Source organism: Pseudochaenichthys georgianus, chromosome 4 (genome assembly GCF_902827115.2).
Source record: "Pseudochaenichthys georgianus chromosome 4, fPseGeo1.2, whole genome shotgun sequence".
Taxonomy (NCBI): Eukaryota; Metazoa; Chordata; class Actinopteri; order Perciformes; family Channichthyidae; genus Pseudochaenichthys; species Pseudochaenichthys georgianus.
In genome coordinates this window covers 6,428,924-6,450,894 of record NC_047506.1, presented here as the reverse complement: position 1 = coordinate 6,450,894, position 21,971 = coordinate 6,428,924, and the positions used below count along the sequence as shown (strand labels likewise).

At 41.3% G+C, this 21,971-nt stretch overlaps 1 protein-coding gene across 3 annotated transcripts; it reads left to right on the top strand.

Moving 5' to 3' along the window:
• Nucleotides 1-390: 390 nt before the first annotated feature.
• Nucleotides 391-21,241, top strand: edem3 (ER degradation enhancer, mannosidase alpha-like 3). Of its 3 annotated transcripts, none has more exons than XM_034080827.2 (21): nt 391-1,601; nt 1,708-1,753; nt 2,719-2,819; nt 3,041-3,080; nt 3,420-3,532; nt 4,151-4,304; nt 6,255-6,389; nt 9,587-9,692; nt 9,901-9,998; nt 10,634-10,759; nt 10,848-10,931; nt 11,187-11,270; nt 11,585-11,709; nt 12,316-12,487; nt 15,414-15,559; nt 15,656-15,800; nt 16,489-16,680; nt 16,937-17,102; nt 18,149-18,334; nt 18,692-18,706; nt 19,811-21,241. In XM_034080827.2, exons 1-21 carry the CDS (start codon nt 1,480-1,482, stop codon nt 20,329-20,331), a joined length of 2,877 nt encoding a protein of 958 aa, XP_033936718.1. In that variant the 5' UTR covers nt 391-1,479; the 3' UTR covers nt 20,332-21,241. The 3 variants fall into 3 exon arrangements, with proteins under 3 accessions (XP_033936718.1, XP_033936717.1, XP_033936719.1); XM_034080826.2 differs by having other exon boundaries at nt 18,692-18,739; XM_034080828.2 differs by lacking the exon at nt 18,692-18,706 and having other exon boundaries at nt 1,484-1,601.
• Nucleotides 21,242-21,971: the final 730 nt, after the last annotated feature.

The following is a 21,971-nucleotide window of genomic DNA, read 5'->3' as shown; positions in this document are numbered from 1 at the left end:
ATCCTCCAGTCAGTGTTTTGGAATTGTCAGAGCGACTATGCGCTCTCTCTCCCTGTCACCTGTGGTCCTGTTTATACACCCTGTGCAGCTAACCCCCGGCACCAAGTGTTCAAAAATAATATGGCATGATAAATGTAAAAAAAGGCAACACAAGGGAGAATAGGTTATTATTGATTTTCCCAAATGTAGACTTTCAGGTAAATTATCAAACCTCTTACAAAAAAATTCGAATCCTAACACACATCTTGTTTTTAAAGTTATATGTGTTTAGTTGAATGACTACAGTCAAATCTAAAGTTACGAGTGCAATATCCCATCGAAGGCGGGGCGATATGTTTCTCAGCCTGCGAGGAATGTTTGCCTGAAAAACTAAACTCAGGGCGTATTCCATGCCACAAAGATCCAGGAAGCGGATGTTGTTGACGTTTAATCGTCATCCGTTTTTTTAGACAAGCTAGCTTGGCGTAACAGCTTCTTACGGCGGAATTATTACACTTTTAAACAGAGGTACAGAAAAAACAGATCGCACAGGTGCGTTGCTCTACAATGGACGCGTTTTTTGTGGATTTTTCTCGCGTTATCGATCTGTCCGTTATCGCGAGATCGGCTAGTTATAGCGCGGCTGGCTAACAGGCTAACAGGCTAATTAAACCCTGACAACGATAACCTGAAGATAACTGTCAAAGAGGAGGACATCATTAACTTATAATATCTAAAAAAGGTTTGACACACCAGAGTGATAACAGGAACTGGTATGAACAAGTCGTTTCCAAATGGGTTATTGGTTTGACTTGTATATTAATTTATTGTGTTGTAAACGAGTGGGGTTTTCAACACAAACAACATAAGGGTTGGTGTGCTGTGCTTTCTTTGGTTTACAGTGAGTCTTAGATAAGGTGTGTCGTGTTAACGGCATTGTTTCCTTCATCGCTGTTGCTATAAGACTACATCTAGGAAATAATATTATTGTCATGTTTACATTGCAGGGTTAACTTGGGATAACCGGTTTGCTTTAGGTGAGAGTTACATGAAACGTGGTTATGTCAACGTGTCACACCTGACACTTTGGAGAAATAAGCAGGTATAACTCACCAACCTGCGCACAGCAACTTTGCACTAATCCTCATGTCTGGTACATCTCTGTCAATCACACCTCGATATCCGGTTACTTGAAATAACATTCCTATTTAATTGCAGTTTAAGTGCACTTCATACATAGTCACAATAGGAATAATATTGCTGTTTTCGATGTTCGCTGATAAACAAGGACGCTGTGTCAGTGGCCAAGATTCAGCAACCTACTAGCATTACTCTGTGAAGCTTTCTGTGCCTGTAGATGATTAAGTGGTATATCTTAGGCAAAGCCAAACGTGCTTTAAAATGATCTCAGAGGTATAACACTGGTTAGTTTCGGGTGTTTGGTTAGGGCAGTGGTTATGACTAGGTATTTGCTCTGGGTCTGACTGAGAGCGGTAGTTTATGCATATTGCTGCGATCTTGCCGCCTACCACAATGCCGGCTGTACTGTTCTCATTGATGCTGCTTGGAGCATTATGCAGCCTCGGAGAGAGCATGTCACGAGAGGAGAAAAGCCGCTTGAGGTGAGTTGAGAGAAATCAGACAGTTCCCATGAGCAAAAAATACATTTTCACACTGAAAACAATTGAACAATGCTGACTTTTGTTTGTGTTTTCCCCCTCCCTAAAGGAACCAAGTGGTTGAGATGTTTGACCATGCCTATCAGAATTATATGGTAAGTAAATATCTATTTCCACTACCTACAGCTGTTTGTATTTTTGTTGCATGCAGCTTTGATATTTCAATTTGTTTCCAGATTAGATTATCAAGTGATCAGAACGGTTCTCTTTTGCATCCCTGCCCAAACCAGTTAATTGTAATAGAGTAAAGCATATCTATTGTAATATAAGATGTGATGTTTGTAGTTTTGATCATTTATAGTCCGTGCTGGCTTTTTGGATTTTTCTTTCAAGTATCATGTAGCTTTAAGATCAGTGTATAAACTAGACTGTAATTGAACTTAGTTGGAGAGTTGCCTAAAGTGCCTCTGCCTTGTCATACCAGTCAAAGTACGGGGACCCACGATGAGAGCGGTTTAATTAATTATTTCCTTCACAGCACTTGACTGTCACAGTTAAAGGTGATGTTGATGATGATTTTAAGACTAAACACACATCAGGAAGAGCTACAACACTTGGTTACAAACAAATCAAATATTGCTTTAGCCGGGTAAGCCTAAACAAGCTATTAATAACTATAAAACATAATCACAACTTACTCAAATAATGCGTCAACTGGTGAAGAGAGCACGTGGGAACCAGCTTGCTGCCACAGACACGGGAGAGAGACTGAGCGGCTGATTTCAGGCGTTAAGTAGGATCAGGTTTCAACTTTCATGGCTTTTATTGTCATGTGTGCATAGCTACAGTGAAGTTATGACAATGGAAATCTTAGGTCACAGGCTCCTCCAACAGTGAAATACAATAAGACAGATAAAGACAACAGAGCAATACAATAAAACAGATAAAGACAGGAGGATTTACAACAATCAGACTGAGCTGGCCTACTATTGAAAAGACACAAATGTATGGTGCATGGTGTTTAAATTATGTTTTGTCTTTTTAATTTGTTTTGTAAAGCACTTTGAATTGTCGCGTACAGAAAAGTGCTATATAAATAAACTTGCCTTGTGTTTCTCAGGACCACGCGTACCCAGCAGATGAGCTGATGCCACTAACGTGCAGAGGAAGAGTGCGTGGGCTTGAACCCAGTCGAGGTGACGTGGACGACGCTTTAGGAAAGTGAGTAACGCGCTGTTCCTTAAGATCTAATGCAATAACAGAGCAATTATGACATGAGTCAGCACACACACACATAACCACACCTGGTTGAGCTCCTGGCAGAGGTGGAAGTCTGTACTTATAATTGTATATTACATTACTTTTACATTCATTCTAAATGCATTCATTATTGTGATTCAAAATCAACTCCCTTGGTAAATATATTTGTCTCTCTCCGACAGGTTCTCTCTGACGCTCATAGACACTCTGGATACTCTAGTGGTGGGTATTTTCCATGTGTTGTTGTCTTGCAGTCATTATTTATTTGAAAAGGACAGAATACTGTGAAAGTATTTATGAAATTGGAGAAATGTATGGATTTGGCTATACAATTGCAAGACAAAAAATACTGAACTGCAGACCACAATGAAGTCTTGAAAAGAGAAATAAACTATTTATTCAGAGCCTTGTGCTGACATCCAAAATTAACAAAGCCATTCATTTAGTATTATTAAGGGCAGTTGTTTTAAGACCATCTTGAGTCTTTCACTCCACTTTTAAACTATGAAATGCCTTGTACTTAAACCTGATTTTATAGTAATGTTTTTTTCTGATTGACAGCTTTTGAACAAGACGACAGAGTTCGAGGCGGCAGTGAGAAGAGTGCTGAAAGATGTGAGGCTGGACAACGACATTGTGGTGTCGGTTTTTGAAACCAACATACGAGTGCTTGGGTGAGATTGGATCAGACTATCAACACATGTCAATGCTTAACAAATAGCTCTTATGATGTCATTCTTTTTTATTTATTTTATTTTATTCAAACTTATTCTTTATAAGTTATTTTCTCACATTCCCCTTTACATCCTTTAGTACTCCAATGTAGATGAACAGTTTCTTTAACAAGGGGTCACAACATGTAGGAGGTCTCAAATCCAAGAAATTCAACATGAGAATATGAAAAACAAAACGTATAGAAATCAAATAAATATTAACACTGAGAATGTAAATAACACAGGTATAACAAAAATAAAATAAAAGATGGGTTATATATAAGGTCATCCTACAATTACAATAATACAGTCCAATATACTTAGGAAAAATATCCATGTACCAGAATATTTCAAAAATAATAATTCCTAATTTGAAAGAAGCCATATTATATTATTTTGTGGTGTCACACAGTCATTTGTAATGCAGCCTTTATAATCCTTCCATTATTAATCCCAGTTCCCCCCTATTAGTTACCTCCACCAATGGTGTCCATCGTTCTTTAACAGTTTCCCTCTGTAATCGTATTATATATGATGTACTTGATTCTTAATGTGGCTCTTGGTCGTGTCTCTGTTCAGAGGCTTGTTGGGAGGGCACTCCATGGCCGTGATGCTGAAGGACGGAGGTCAGAACATGCAGTGGTACCAGGATGAGCTCCTGCATATGGCCAAAGACCTGGGCCACCGCCTGCTGCCGGCCTTCAACACCAGCAGCGGCTTGCCTTATCCCAGGGTGAGACCACTGCACACAATACAGAATCCAACCCAAATCAAGCTCGGAAACAAACCTACACGCACTGTAGTCTGTCTAATGTGGGGATAATTAACAAGAATGTTACACATAGTTGTTTTTTGTAGTTCTATTATTCCACTTGTGAATATGCTTTATTGTAAATAAATGTAGCTACTCTAGATTAGGTGAACCCACTCAGTTGCAGTGAGAGAAGTCAGTGAACATTGTGTTCAGCACATAAAAACACTTAAAGGTCCCATGACATGCTTTTCCGGTTATCACCCGTCCCCTTGTGTTATGTAGCTTTTTCTGCATGTAAACGGTCTGCAGAGTCACAAACCCTCAAAGTACACCCTGTAGCGAGTAACACTCTAACACAGAGAAGACCTGTCTATGCTGCCCCAGAACGCCTCGTTGGACATTTTTCTTTTTTTTTCTTTCTTCCCGATTATAATAATAATAATGCATTACATTTTTTATTAGAGCGCTTTTACAGGTGCTCAAAGCGCTTTACAAGTACACATTACACATATTAGACATGTAAGAGTCATTACTGCGGACATTACCCACAGGAGCAAATGCAGGTAAAGTGTCTTGCCCAAGGACACAACGGCCTGATGCAGTGGCGGCCGAGGCGGGATTCGAACTGGAGTTCACCAACGCCCCTTGATCTGATGACCAACGCTCTAACCACTGCGCCAAAACCGCCTCACAACCGCCCCACAGTATAGTGACGTAATGGTCATAGTGACGTAATAGCTCCGCGGATTGGTCCAAATGACCCCAGTCTGCGGAGCTCCTCACACACACACTCACTCAGCCTTATCTTTTCTCAGCAACATTCTCATCTGTTTGTCATTACTGGTGTCCTTTTATGGTTGCTAACAAACGCCATTGTAAGGCAAGGCAAGTTTATTTATATAGCACCTTTCAACACAAGGCAATTCAAGGTGCTTTACACATTTTTTTGTAATTATTGTAACACATAATCACTGATGTTCCGCTGTAACGGTGGTGGACTCATCAGAACAGAGTGGGCGAGCTGACCAATCCGAGCACAGTGGGCTCATAGGGAGGGGGGGCAGGAGCTCCAACAAGGCGTGTAGGACAGAGAGTGAATACACAGAGATGCTGTATGAGAAACCAATGTGAGTTTGGAACATTGAACAATGTAAATCTATTCTAGTAGACCTCAACAATGGAATTATGATCATTAGAAATGGCCATGACATGGGACCTTTAAGATGTTAGAACAACTTTTCCTGGCTTGCAACATTTTAAAATGACACTAATAACCTCTCAGCTCATGACCACATCATTAACATTTTGTGTTCCACTTCTCTGCTGGCAGCTTTGGAACATTTCTTGTCTGGCTAGTGATCATGCAAATATTTCTTGCAGAACAAATGCGACTCTTACAACCATACTTGCCAACCCTCCCGATTTTCGCGGGAGACTCCCGATGTCATTGCCCTCTCCCGGTTTCCTCCCGGGGTCATATTTCTCCTGCATTTCTCCCGATTTCTGACAAAATCAGATTTACTCAGGACTGTTTGCACTCAGACTTTAATACAGCTACACCATTGTTTGGTTTCCGTGGTAGCACGTCTCTTTAGTAGCGCGCGCAACTGAAAGTCTGAGAGGGTGAGCTGATAGTCACAGAAAACAGAACAAGAATCGACAACAATACCCTCTGCTCACTCCTTTCCTGAAAACTACAGGTCCAGCCCACACACATGCTCCGTCAAGGATGGTGCTACAGGCTGCAAGACAGTGCACTTCTTACAACTACAATAAGCATGTGTCGATGTTAATCTAATACAGCTCCGGCGATCCTCTAACAACCCCCCTCCCCCGCGGTGGTTTTGAAATGCTCCCGATTTCTGAGGTCTCGAGGTTGGCAAGTATGCTTACAACAGATAGTTTGATGGTCTTTCTTCTGCTTGACAGGTGAACTTGAGACACGGTGTCAGGGGTCCTGAGACGAGAACAGGCACAGAAACAGACACCTGCACTGCGTGCGCTGGAACCCTCATCCTGGAGTTTGCCGCCTTAAGTCGATTCACTGGGGATCCTGTCTTTGAGGTATCAAATCAACAACTACATTAAAATATCTTGCTATTACAGCTATATGATCATGTTGTGATTTATCATGTAAATAGCACTGCTTTTAAATGCAGATGTCAAAAGTGTTCATTTTTTTTATTTGACCACATATTTGAACAAAACTATTTCCCAACAGTCATGATGTCATTTGTCACCAGTGTGAACAGAGGTATACTGCCAAATAAAGTATTATTTATGAGGGGCGATATATTTTAGCCTCCATACTATTCTTAGATATAAATACCTAATTAGAGTCAAACTACTAGCTTATCGGTTATGAACAAGACTTCACTTTAGAATAGGGAACATATTCTTGGATAGAAATACCTAATTTTGAGTTATTTAGACTTAATTAAGGCAAGGCAAGGCAAGTTTATTTATATAGCACTTTTCAACACAAGGCAATTCAAAGTGCTTTACAAAAAATGAAAGACATTAAGAAAATGGCATTTAAAATCAGTCATTAAAAAGAAAAGCTAATAAAATAAACATTAAAAGAAAAAGTACATGGATAAAAGTTACAGTCCAGTTTAAGATGTGAATAGTTCAATTAAAAGCAGCGACAAAAAGAAAAGTCTTCAGCCTGGATTTAAAAGTAGTCAGAGTTGCAGCGGACCTGCAGGTTTCTGGGAGTTTGTTCCAGATATTTGGAGCATAATAACTAAACGCTGCTTTACCATGTTTAGTTCTGACTCTGGGGACAGAGTTAACACTTATAGTTGTCTAGATGTCTTGTTACATAAGAATAGATCATATTTGTTAAGTGTTATTATGGGAGAATTACTATTCTTGTGCTACTACTGTCTTATTAGGCTCATATTGAGCAGCGCATATTAATACCAAAACTCATGTACAACAACTTCCTTACTTGCAATAAATACGCACTAATTAGAGGGTTATTGAGGAAAAACTCTCAACTAATGGCTTATTACTTGTCGAATATGGTCATGTAGAATAAGGAATTAATTAGTGTTTTATAATGACTAATAAAGAGCCAATATACTGCTAATATTTAAACCCATCTCTTCAAAAGAGCCTTTGCCTAGACCTTTTTATCACCCTTTTTTTTTTTTATTGCTTTTTTATTAATTCTACCGTGTTGTGTAATGTTTATTTATACTGTTCATGCTCACTACTTGTAGCACTTCGGGATTTGAATTCAAATATGAAGTGCTTTATAAATGGAACCCATTATTATTATTATTATTATTATTATTATTATTATTAATATGCATGTTAATTAACAACTAGTTGATGGTGAATGTGTGTTCCTTAATATAAAGTGTTACCAAAAATTGTTATTTGGAATAATGACTTAAACGTTATCAACTCAGCTAAATACATATCAACAAAACTATTAGAACAGACAAAACTAAGCTTGTGGATCTACTGCGATGTCATTCTTATGGAGAATCGTTGACATATTGCCTATCATTGACAATGTTTTAAAAACACGTCTAACTTGTTTAGCTACATTTTGTCGGCTTACAGTACGAGTCAAAAGTTTGGATACAACTTCTCATTCAAAGGTTTTTATTTATTTTAATTATTTTCTAGATTGTAGATTAATACTGAATACATCTAAACTATAAAAGAACACATGGAATTATCTAGTATACAAAAAAGTGTTAGTCAGCTTCATGAGGTCGTCACCTGGAATGGTTTTCCAACCGCCTTGAAGGACTTCCCAGAGGAGCTGAGCACTTGCTGGCTGCTTTTCCTTCACTCTGCGGTCCAACTGATCCCAAACCATCTCAATTGGGTTGAGGTCAGGTGATTGAGGAGGCCAGGTCCTCTGACGCAGCACTCCATCACTTTCCTTCTTCGTCAAATAGCCCTCACATAGCCTGGAGGTGTGTTTGAGGTCATTGTCTTCCCAGTAAGAGCAAACCAGATGGGATGGCATGGCGCTGCAGAATGCTGTGGTCGCCATGCTGGTGCCTTGAATTCTGAATAAATCACCCCCCCCACACCAACACACTTCCTCCTCCATGCTTCACGGCGGGAACCACTCATGCAGAAACCGTCCCCTCACCCTCTCTGCGTCTCACAAAGACACTGAGGTTGGAACAAAAAAAACCTCAATTTGCACTCCATCAGACCAAAGTACAGATTTCCACTGGTCTGATGTCCAATCCTTGGGTTTCTTGGCCAGAACAATTCTCTTCTTCTTGTTGTTCACCCTCAGTAGTGGCTTCTTTGCAGCGATTGGACCATGAAGGCCTGATTCACGCAGTCTCCTCTGAACAGTGGATGTTGAGATAGTCTGCTACTTGAGCTCTGTGATCATTTATGTGGGCTCTAATCTGAGGTAACTCTGATGTGTTTATCCTCGGCAGCAGAGGTGTCTCTTGCTCTTCCTTTCCCGGGGGGTCCTCATGAGAGCCAGTTTCATCATAGCGTTCGATGGTTTCTGCGACTGCACTTTTGGATTCATTCAAAGTTCTTGACATTTTCCGGATCGACCGGCCTTCATTTCTTAACAGTAATGATGGACGGTCGTTTCTCTTTACGGAGTTGAGTGGTTCTTGCTGTAATATGGATTACAACAGTAGTCAAATAGGGCTATCCACTGCCTCTGCACACAACTGATGGTCTCAAACACATTAAGAAGGCAAGTCAGTCCACAAATTGACTCTTGACGAGGCACACGTGTTCATTGAAAACCATTCAAGGCGACGACCTCATGAAGCTGACTGAGAGAAGCCAAGAGTGTGCAAAGCTGTCATCGAGACAAAAGGGGGCTACTTTGAAGAATCTAAAAAAAAAAATCGTTTTCTGGAACAGTTTTTTGTTTACTAGATAATTCCATATGTGTTCTTTCATAGTTTTGATGTCTTCAGTATTCATCTCCAAAGTAGAAACATTTTTAAATAAACAAAAACCATTGAATGAGAAGGTGTGTCCAAACTTTTGACTGGTACTGTACATTTAAATCGTTAAATGATCATTGATAATGATGGGTAGGGAACCTGTATCTGCGGAGGTATTATGAAACAGTGTTAGATATTTTACCCTGTGCAATGGTATGAGAGCCTGTTACTGGTTCACATCCTGGCAGCGGCAGACTGCTGATCAAGCACAGAGCCAATCACCATAGTCTTTCTCACAGCAGACAGCGACTGCGGATAGATTTTTTCACTTTTTAAAAATCAATAATGCTCCCTTCCTCACAGGCTCATGCCCGGAGAGCTATGGACTTTCTGTGGGAGAAGAGACAGAGAAACAGCAACCTGGTGGGAACAACCATCAACATCCACTCCGGAGAGTGGGTCCGCAGGGGTGAGTGAAGGGGAGAGGGGACCTGAGGGGAGAGGGGAGGGGACCTGAGGGGCGAGTTGTTCATAGGTAGATGTAAACAAGGACATGGGAAGTGTGTATTAGGTAGAAGTGTATCTTTCTGTCTGGGTGAGAGGGGATTGGGTTGACGGGTAAAAATAGAAAACATCCGATATGTCTTTTAAAGTGATGTATGGTTGTGTGTCCCCAGACAGCGGAGTAGGAGCGGGAATCGACTCTTACTATGAATACCTGCTAAAGGCTTACGTCCTCTTGGGAGATGACCAGTTTCTGCAGCGGTTCAATATTGTGAGGACACACACACACACACACACACACACACACACACACACACACACACACACACACACACACACACACACACACACACACACACACACACACACACACACACACACACACACACACACACACACACACACACACACACACACACACACACACACACACACACACACACACACACACACACACACACAGTAATTTGATGCCTCTTATTGCATAATAGCATCTCAACGTGGCCTCTCTGACAAAAAGCGGCGCTACACTTTTCAAATTGTGCATTTCAGGATTTCGTTTTTCGTTTCCAGCACCAAAATTAAATTAAATACTTTTCCTCTGAGGCCGCATCATTAATCAAAATTTCAATATGGACTAGTGCAATAATCAAAACGAAAGAAGCAGTATATATGTTATAGGTTAACAAATGAATGAATATTCTTGACTAGTACCCATATTAAAATATCCCACCATGATTTATTTATTTTATGATCTCTATCAAATATTTATCAATGATAAAGATGCGAAATGATAACTACCTCTAATATCGTGAAACATATCCCAATTGCAATACCAGTAAAAAATAATTGCAACAAGTTATTTTTGTGCATATCACCGAGCACTGCTTTGTATGCCTCATTTAGCACTATGCATCTATCATGAAGTACATCAGCCAGCCCCCGCTGCTGCTGGACGTTCACATCCACAAACCTCTGCTCCCCGCTCGCACCTGGATGGACTCTCTGCTGGCCTTCTTCCCTGGACTGCAGGTCAGACTGGATCATAGATATCGAAGCTGTTACTCTTCTTATGTAGGCTTGTTGTGCCATTTCAGTAATCATTGTTTTCATTCTGCAGGTGTTGAAGGGAGATATCCGTCCTGCCATCGAGACACACGAGATGCTGTATCAAGTCACAAAGAAACACAACTTCCTCCCCGAGGTAATCTGTCTTTGTGTAACCAACATGAAAATAGGTATAAACAGCTCCACAAAAAAGTCACTCGGTGTCTTTTAGTTTGACCGTGGAGTATTAGTAACCCCATATGGCTTGTGTGTGTCTCCAACTGTCACTGTTTGGAAGAGAACCAGCTTGCGTTTCACACGACGCGGCTGCTTTTTAGCTTCGTCTGTCTGTTCTTATTAGGATGCTTTGGATGCTGAGCTGACCCCTTTGTCCTTCTCCGTCTCTCCCCAGGCCTTCACGACTGATTTCAGGGTTCACTGGGCCCAACATCCCCTGAGGCCCGAGTTTGCAGAGAGCACCTATTTCCTTTACAAGGTAATTTATCACAGAAGCCTTTCATAATGCAGGAGAGCCTATCATCAGGCACCAGATTTAGCTCAATTACATTAACTTGCAATTATGAAAAGACTCATTACACAGTTTCAGACACACTACCTCCATGTCTGCAGTTAATGAGCATTATTCAATACTTTGCCTTTGGCCTTCTGGTGTCTTGTAAAATATGTATGAAGGAAAATCTTCGCGTCTGATCAGGGCTCACTGGAGACTTCTCTAACGTTGATGTTCTGTCCTCTGTTATTTTTATATACAGTACAGTCTTTGTTCTGAACGTTCTTCTTTACTCCCAGGCCACAGGAGACCCTTACTACCTGGAGGCCGGTCGCACCATCCTGGACAACCTCAACCGCTTTGCTCGTGTTCCCTGCGGCTTCGCTGCCATGAAGGACGTGCGCACTGGGAGTCACGAGGACAGGTGAGGACATAAAGAATAAAGCGTTTGTGAGATTTATGACATGAGATTATGTAACACATTGTATAAGCCACAGCAAGTGAGGCAATGGAGGGTTTAACAGTGAGATTTCATTAAACTATAACTGAGCTGGATTCATATTGAATTAATGATGTTAATATTTCAGATTTGAAATACATAATTGATAATACATAATGGCTAGTACTTGTGTTTAATCAAACACACATATGCCACGGTCTTTGAAATGATCAAATGTGTTTATTTAAAGAGTTATGTAAAAAAAAAGCGGGCGCTAAAGCAGGTTATTTTAACAATAAAAGCAATTCAAACATGTTACAATTATTTATTAGGAATATTTTAATATTAGAGTAAATATCTGCAATCAGTATTATAAATTAATAAAATGATAATATAATAATTTGAAAGATGCTTAAAAATACATGAATTAACAAGTCAAATACATATCGAAATGTGACCAACAAAACATGAATGTACCACATAGAGAAAACAGCGCAGATAAGGTGAACACATAGTAAGTCTGGCTCTACTCTGAACGCCCTACATGATTATCTGATCAGTTATAACCTCTCACCTCTTCCCTTGTATCAGGATGGACTCGTTCTTCCTTGCTGAGATGTTTAAATACCTCTTCCTGCTGTTTGCTGATGATGAGGATTTACCGTTTGATATCGAGGACTACATCTTCACAACCGAGGCTCACCTCCTGCCCCTGTCACTCTCCACGACGCCTCACTCGCAGTCTATTCCCTCAAACAGAACGGTACTCCATACAGTAACAATTAAAACATGACTTTAAAGGTCACCTATTATGCAAAATCCACTTTTTCATGTCTTTTCTACATCAACATGTGTCCCCTCTGTGGAAAGAGACTCTGGAAGTTTCAAGACCCCCTCTCTTTTTGTCCTGATCCATTTCTATAAAAACCTGTCTGAAAATGAGCTGATCAGATTTTGGCCACTTTATGATGTCATAACGATTTGTTGGCTTGTGTAACCATTAGCCAATCACCAGCCAAGGTAACCCCCCCCCCCCTTATCACCTGAATCTCCTCCTAGAGCACCTTTGTGTTCTTTGTAACCAAATCTCTCTCAGAGGGGCGTGGGGAGGGGCTCCTTACTTTCATCTACAGTGACAGACAGAGAATCAGCACTTTTGAAACAGGGCTGAAACAGAGGGGATTACAGTGTGCGAAAAAGTACACGTCCCACCGTCCGGGACGTGTTATTTACAATATCGGACAAGTAGATCTTTCAATTGACTTGTCCGGAGGACAAGTGACGTTTTTCGCCCCGATCTATTGACAAATTATTGATGCATTCAGTTTACAAAAGGCAGAACTCATTCTCAAATTGTCCGTGTCCGCCATTGTTCGCTTAGAAATGTTAGTTTCGGTTCTGCATGTCGGAAATTCATCTCGCCGCTTTCTGTACAGTTAGACGGGGGCGGGCGGGAAGTGTAGCACAGTGGCCGGGTTGGGACGCAAAACTCGGTTCCGAGTAGGAACAAATAACAATTGTCCGGTCCCGGGATTAATAAGAGTTGTGAGGACAGGAGGCGAGGCCGAGCCCCGCGGACCGTAGCTCTCTTTCTCTCTCTATGCTCCATATCAGCTGATCGCTGCACGGTGCAGCTCAGCGTCTCTCTCCCTCTCTTTCTACACACAGCGGATCCGCTGCCCGTTTAACAGCCTCATCTTTGTCAAACTTTCTTATGTTCTTTGTACGTAATGAAGGTTATTAAGCGTTTTAGCTCCTGTGTTGTTAATATTGACCGCCATTTCCTTTATGAAGTGAAGCAGCCTCCCTGTCTGTGTCCTCGCGCTGTCCTCACATCCCCGGACCCCCAGACTCGGAGGAGCACAGGGATGTCAGTATTGTTTATGAAGCAGGGTATAGAAAGTACATTATTGAAATGAAAATACTATTTATTAACTTTTACAAACAGTGAGTAGCTGGGCAGCTGCAGCATGTGTATTGCAGGACATGTGTAAGCGTGCAAGCATCTTTGAGTTGTTGAAAAGCGCTAGGCCTATAGGCTATAAATATAATAATAATAATAACTTTATTTGTATAGCACCTTTCATACAGGGGATTGCAGTTCAATGTGCTTTACATCAGTAAAAAACAAGACATAAACTCAGTGTAAAACAAGCAGCAAGAGCAAAGCATAAAGTGGGATAAAATAATAAAAAATAAAAACATGGGGAATAAAACAGAGAAATAGTGCAATGTCAATCCCAGAGAATAGTGCAGTATAATAGTGTAAAATCAGTAAAATGCTTTGGTAAAGAGATTAAGCCTTTTAAAAATGCCTAATGTATTGGCTTCCCTAATATTGTTGGGTAACATGTTCCACAGTTTTGGGGCGTAGTTTACAAAGGCTGCATCACCGATCTTCTTATGACTCTTTCTGGTGACCTCTAATGGACCTGCATCTGATGATCGCAGTGTTCTGGCAGGTGTGTAGTTCATTAGAGAGTCAGCAATGTAGCTGGGTCCTTGTCCATTTAGAGCTTTGTATGTGAGGAGAAGCACCTTCAAATCAATTCTAAAAGTTACAGGAAGCCATTGTAGAGTAGCTAAGACAGGACTAATGTGTTCCCTCCTTTTGGTATTCGTCAGTAGTCTAGCTGCAGAGTGAATGAGCTGGAGTCTTCCAATAGCTTTCTTGGGGAGACCAGTGAATAGTGCATTGCAGTAGTCTTCGGCTAGATATAAAAGCAAGAATTATCTTCTCTGCATCATTGTGATTTATGAATGGTCTTACCTTCGCTATATGTTTCTGAGATGAAAGAAAGCTATTTTGGTCACTTTGTTTAAATGGGCGTTGAAGTTCAAATCTGAGTCCAGGATGACACCGAGACTTGTCACCTCCGGTTTTATCCAAGTGGTTACATTTCCTAGATTATTTGTTAGCATCTCTCTTTTTGAGATAATAATAATGTATTATTATTATTATTATTAGGCCTATGTGTTGGACATGTGTGGTTGGACTCTGTCTCACAGGCAGGTTGCAGTGTAACATCAGAGGACACTGGGCCAATTGTACATTCTAAAACTGCACCACAACTAACTAAACAATGCAGAGATTATTTTTTTATATTATTGTATTCAATAACCGTAAGAAATTAAACACTATGAAGTGATTTTTAAATAGGAATACAGATTTGACTTAATGTTTTCATAAATATATTTTTCTCTATGGGACTTATTTTTAACCTCTCAAAGAGAGGGTTCAAATCGAGAACCGAAAATAACCGGAATCGAAAAGCAGAACCGGAATCGTTAAAATCCAAACGATGCCCAACCCCATGTGTGATGCAGTAAAATCTTACCGCTCACTTACGTTAGCGGTGTCGTAAAAAACGTGGGAAAATGTAAAATACGATGACGAAGAAGAAGATTCCAGTGGCCACAATTTTTGTCCATTCTGGAGAAGTGAAAAATGTATTCGGACAAGTAAATTGCCAAACTCACTTGTCCATGGACAAGTACTCTCTAAAAACTTTTTCTCACACTGGATTATGGGTAATGCTGCAATGATCTGTTTGGTGTTTGGAGCCAAACACATGTTTTGTATTTATCTGAGACCTATAATAAAGTAATGACAAACAGTATAATAGGGGACCTTTAAATGAAAGCCTGTATCAGTCCCTAACAGAATCTGTATTATACTCGTACTGCAGTCAGAGGAGGAGATGGACGACTCTAACTTCGAATGGACGTGCCCTAACACTCGCCTCCTGTTTCCTGACCCCGCATACCCTCGTCACCTGAGGGAACCAATCCGTACGGCTGTGGATAAGAGCTGCCCCCGTGCTGCTCCTTACAGGTATGCAAACACACTGTGCCTGCCCTTGTTATCTGCTTTCTGTAATGCTGTATCTCTTCCATGTTATTACCTTCTGGCTCCTTTCCCTCCTGTCAGGGAGCCTGGAATGGGCCGGCCTCCCCTCAGGGCGCAGGACTTCATGGCAAACAACCCTGAGCACCTGGAGCTGCTGAGGAGGATGGGCGTCACTCTCATCCACCTGAAAGATGGCAGGGTGCAGCTGGTGCAGCATGCTACACAGGTACGCTGCCTATCAACAAGGGGACACTTCTACATATCCTATTTAGTGGCTGATTAAAAGACACTGAATCCAAGGCATGAAATAATCTATTAAGTCTATTAATCGTATGCTCGTGGCAGTTTTGTATTAGATATTATACTATTTTTTTTAATTTGTTCTATGTCCTACTGCATGTTGCACTGTTGGAGGAGTCTGTGACTTAACTTTTGAATTGCCATATCTACACTGTAGCTAATGTGCACATGGCAATAAAATAAAATCCTTGAGAGAATAAAGGGGAGTAATGTTTCTTCACCAGTATATACATACGAATGTACAGCAAGATACCTCTAAAAACATACAATGCTATCTCTAATATGAAGAAAAAACACATTTTCAAAATGTCAATAGTTGTTTGTCAAAAAGAGCAATTAAGTGCATATTGTTTTTAAAGGAATATTTCACCCACAATTGTATTTCAATGATTTACCCTTTGTTACCTTGGATTTGTAAAGAAAGCAGGCCTCCACGCTAAACGGAGAATCCAAAACATCTTGATTAATTGTAAATGCTCAAATTCATTTATTTTCGCTAAAACTTTACTTTTTAAAACACGTTTGCAGAAACAGTACATGCATGTACAAGTAGTTATTTAAACTCCACAGCATTGTTTTTTTAAACCCTCTCTCTTCTTCCTCTCCGCTCCCAGGCGGTCAGTGCGGTAGCGGCAGAGGACGGCGTGCGCTTCATGCAGGAGATGATGGAGCTGTCCAGCCAGCAGCAGAAGGAGCAGCTGCCACCCCGAGCCATTCAGATCGTCTCAGATCCGTTCTTTGGCAGGGTGGTGCTGACCGCCGGCCCAGCGCAGTTTGGCATCGACCTGTCCAAAAGTGCCACAGGAGTGAGTAGTTTGAGTCGCTTTGCCAAGCTGCCAGGCTTTGAGCGGGCATTCAGTCCTCCTGTTTGTTTTCCCTACGAGAGCCTGTCACTTCTTTCCTGGCGTTTGTACGAGGGCTCTTCCTCTCCTACAATATCCTCCTGATTCAAGTGCACATGGTTTCAGCACCAGAGGAGAACACGTGGACAACTGCAGCACCTTATTTGAAAACTTGTTTCATTATTATTTGCAATAATTCCTCCTCCCGTCTCTTCCCCAGTTACGAGGTTTTGTGACGGTGGCAGAACCCTACAGCGGCTGCAGCGAGATCACCAACCCCGAGTACGTGCGGGGCCACATCGCCCTGCTTCAGAGGGGCCAGTGCATGTTCGCAGAGAAGGCCCGACACATCCAGAAGGCCGGCGCCATCGGAGGCATCGTCATCGGTGAGTGTGAGGGGCTAACGGCGGAAGATGACTGCGCAGTGACTAGATTAGAGCTCCATAAATAGATTACCTTGAAGACAGACAGTCGATTAGGGGCCTGCACAATACATGAGGACTTAATAATAAAGCACACTGCTTCTATATAGGACCTTTTATAAACAGCTGTGTGAATCCCTTTATACCACATATATATAAACAGTGTATTAATGAATAGATGAATTGTTTAATTTAGAAAATGTCAGAAACTAGTCAAAGAAAAATATGTTTTTAGTGCTAAAGATCAGTAACATTGGAGAAGCCAAGAAGCGTTATAGAAAATCATCCAATCAAAAACAACAGCTGACTCTTACAGTTAAAGTAGCTAACATCACTAGTGCCAAATGTTGCAAAATCTAGCCCGTCTCTTCAGGCCTCCCTCTAAAGCCACTCCCATTAAACGTAAACATATCATGATGGATGTAAACAACAAACATGGCAACTATGCTCACGGATGTCAAGCTAGCATATTTTGAAAGACTAGAGTATCGGGCAATGAGTGCAGAGGCAGGTAGGAAAAGGCAGGCACTTTTTACAGTCACACATTCTGGATTTTCCTTTCCTTTGTTCATGTCTGAGCATTTGCTGTTGATGAATTTAAAGAAACACAACAACATACATTTCTTAAATACATTAGCCTACCTTGTTTTAAAGGGCTTCAATTAACAATATTCAATTCAAGGATTCAAGGCTTTTATTGTCATATGTACATAGCTACAGACGGTGTAGTTATGACGATGACAATCTTAGGTCCCAGGCTACTCCAACAGTGTAACACAATAAAATAGTGAAAGTAGATATAATAGAAATAGTGCAGAATATTCAATATACAAGTAATTGGAATATTGATATATAAGTTGCAAACAGATGAATGTTATGGATGTTGTTGCGATGAAACTGTCCCTTATATAAAAGTTGTTGTAAGTTCATTTTCAATTTCGAAATCAACTATTTCCTTCAGCCCCACTATCTCTCTCTTATCTCCCTTTGCTCTTTCGCTCTCCTTCCAGACGACAACGAGGGCAGCAGCAGCGACACAGCGCCCCTGTTTCAGATGGCGGGCGACGGCCGCAGCACGGACGACGTCACCCTGCCGCTCCTCTTCCTCTTCCACAAGGAGGGCAACATCCTGCTGGAGACGCTGAAGGAGTACCGGGAGGTGGAGGTGCTGCTGAGCGACAAAGCCAGAGACAGAGGTGTGACACGACTCCCTAAATGTTCCCCTCTTTGCTCCACTCATCACTCCAGATTGATCACATCAGTGGAGTTATCTCTCTCTCCACTGGCTGAGCCTCATTATGTTCCTGGCTTCATGAAATAAAGATGAGATGTAGGGATTCAGGCATTATTTGAAGTCTCGGAGAGCGTGACTCATGCCTAAGCTGTGGATTATAACAGTGGGTGGTTAGGAGTTTTACACCCTTATCAATATTGCATCCTCATTCTTTTATTCTTACCTCATTTGCCAATTCCCTGTGGTGGTCTGTAACGGTGCCTCTCCTCTCCTCTCTTTCTTTTCTTCTTTCATAACCCTCTCCCCTTTGGATGAGCAGCAACAATATTCAAAGGTAAACCTCGTCCTGGCAGCCAGATCGAGGGCAGTAAGTATTATCTTCCTTCTTCCTGTGCCTGCTATTCTCTTTCTGCATCCTTTCTCTTGCTTTTATCTCCATTTGCCCTCGTCCTTTCCTCTCCGTCTGCCCTCAAACCACAGGATACGGTTTGTGTTTGATATAAAAAGCTTGGTGCAGTCACAGTATTGTCATTTATGATTTTACCCTTCAAAGCTGAGGACACGGCAGCTCTTTTATGTCTGTTAATCACGAGAGGAAACCAATAGCTGAACATGACAAGGCTGGAAAGCATTACCCCCCCCGAAGCCTTACAACAGTGATTTTACATGACTGTTTCTGGTGTGAGACTCACAGTTTATTTTTGATCTGCTTTACTTAATTTGAGCCTAAAATTGCTTTTGATTATCCAGCGGTTTCCTGTCAAACGGGTTATAAAATGGTCAGATTCCAGAACTAATGCTAGGAAGCCGAAACAAAGGCCATAATCTTTACAAGTAACCTGGGTTGTTTATACAGGATCGGATCCATAACAACACAATAAGAGCTGATATGGATCTGGCTACATGCTTTCACAGACGAGCTGCTTCCCAAAACAGACAATTAGCCACAAACCTTGTTCTTATTTTCAAATAAAGCCACCAGAATACAATAAAGACCAGATACCTTTTGCCTTTCTGTACCTAAATTACACAGCCTTGAAGTAACAGTCATTGCATGTTGTCATTGCTTTATCCCCTTGACTGTAAAGTATAATTAAAAGACTTGTTCCTTAACACATATTCACTCATGAATTAAATATACGGGAAAACATGTTTTTAAACGTGTCATATCAACTTTCCCAATTCACAGTATATTTTTTGCCAGATGTCATTTCACAGTTGACTCTCAATGTGGTTGTGCAGCTACGTGAGAAAGTCTTTATCCCGTGGGAAACATGACTCACCGGCAGCATCATGCTGTTACAGTTGACAACCTCACGATGAAAACGCTTCTATTTTTGCCCAAGAATGGCTAACAGGGGGCATGTTGTAAAGATGGCTGACTGAGGAGGAGTATACAGGCTTTGTGCGTCTCTCACACCTCTGCTTTCTTTTTCAGGTGCAGACGTGGAAGCTGCTGAGGGAGGCTGCTTAACTGAGGCAACAACGCCCACCAATTTTGAGCCAATTAGTCAATCGCTAATTAACTCTTTGGCGCTAGACGAGATTAAGCCATCACAGGAGGCTGTCAGTGATGTAGATCAAGACACTAGTCCTATGGAGGAAGCTAGCCCTGAGGAGGGAGTTGGACCAGCCGAAAAGGAAGCTAGTCCCGCAGAGGAAGCTAGTCCCGCAGAGGGAGTTGGACCAGCCGAAAAGGAAGCTAGTCCCGCAGAGGAAGCTAGTCCTGCAGAGGAAGCTAGTCCCGCAGAGGGAGTTGGACCAGCCGAAAAGGAAGCTAGTCCCACAGAAGAGAGAGCTCCTCCTACAGTTGCGGATTCGACTCAGCCCAAAGAGGAGACGGACTCTGAAAAGAGCGAGGAAGGCGACACAGACTCAAACCAGTCAGTGGATGAACTGCTGGCTGATTGGCGGGAAGACTTGGAGGCGTTCCAGCAGATGGAGAAGGACGAGCTTTGACCTTAGGGCTCTGACAGTCGTCGGGCGTGTCGTACCCTGTGACTGCGGTGGGATCCCTCCCTGTGAGGAGGAACACGGAGGGGCCGCATCATCACCAGTCACCGGGCTCAATCTGGTGAGCTCCAAGAAAGCTGGAGAGACTCTCTGTGGACGGCAACACGTGCCAAGGCAGCCCAAACCCTGCATCTCCGGACCACAAGGGAGTCCTTTTTAGCCTGGGTTTTTACCTCACTTTCTCATACAGTTTCTGTTTATCTGTCATAGGAAACCCTAATGAATGACATGGGCCAGACTGTGTGTGTGTTACAGCTTCTCACTTCAAATTACTTCTCACACTGTTGTTCTCTCTATGCATTGGTCCAACAATTATGAATTAATCCATCGACCAATTAATTTGATTTTAAATGTGATGATTATATGTGATACATTTACGTCTTTGGCCTAATCATTTGTACACATTGATGTGACTTGAGGACTTGATTCATTTGGGGATGTGTGACTGCAGGATCTTTTTTTGTACGGGTTTACGGTAGACAACGCCAAACTTGATCTTTCTGGAGAATATATGAAGTCATCTGTCTATGTAAATATGTATTTGTGGAGATATATTGATTAAAATAATATAGTGCTGCTTTGCTCAGGTTCTGGTTCACCCCACAAACAGCCTCTGGACCACATCGGGTGGAGCAGACTCCCTAAGCAGCTGCTGGGATGGATTACACGGCTGTAGGCGGCCACAGGGGGGCGCTATGAGATCTGTCTGTCATGCTTAGCTGCTGACTGATTGGAAGGAGCAGAAATAAGCCATTAAGTTAACGTGATAAAATGTAATGAAATAAAAGATTAAGAGGGAAACTGGGCAGTCTGGCTTGGTAGTTTGTCCTGTTTTTACACTGGATGTTTAATTTAGTTGTTAAAGTTGATACAAAAAAAATGTATTAAAGGAGATTCAGGATTTTAGATGTAGACATGGCTGAATCCAAGTCGTTTTCTTACTGAATGTTATAGCACTAGAAGGGATTTCAAAGTTACTCTTATACATCATACTGTTTAGCATCTCTTTTCTGAGGACTTTTTGAGGAAATGCCTTTTACAAGAAAGCGGAATAGATGAGAGAGAGAGGTAACATTTTTAAACCAGTTATTTTCCAAGAATCATGTTTCTATAAACTGGGTGTACACCCACATAAAATCAGTTAAATGAACATGACATTCTCAGTATGCACAATATAATTACTGTCAAACTGATAACAGCTGCAGTGGAATATATTTTGATTAAGATTATAGAACAGGAGCTATATTCAGTTACAAGTGAATCCCTGCATTACAATTGGAAATAGAAAAATGCACTCTAAGTATCCAGACTAAAAACTGTTGTATCTATTGGGATTATTATTACGATGTATACATCGTAATAATCGTCTGCCCTTTAATATTACACCTGGTCGAGACACTTTTCCCTAAATTGTTAAAAAAGCACAACACATAATTTTGTCTGAGATATTGCACTGCCTTTTACAGGATCATTTATTTCTGTGACCAAAATAAACTCAGGTCCAGCAGTACATTTTAAAAACATGTAATATTTTTTTTGTAAATGTATCTTTTGACATTGCACTGCATTATTATTTGGAATTACTA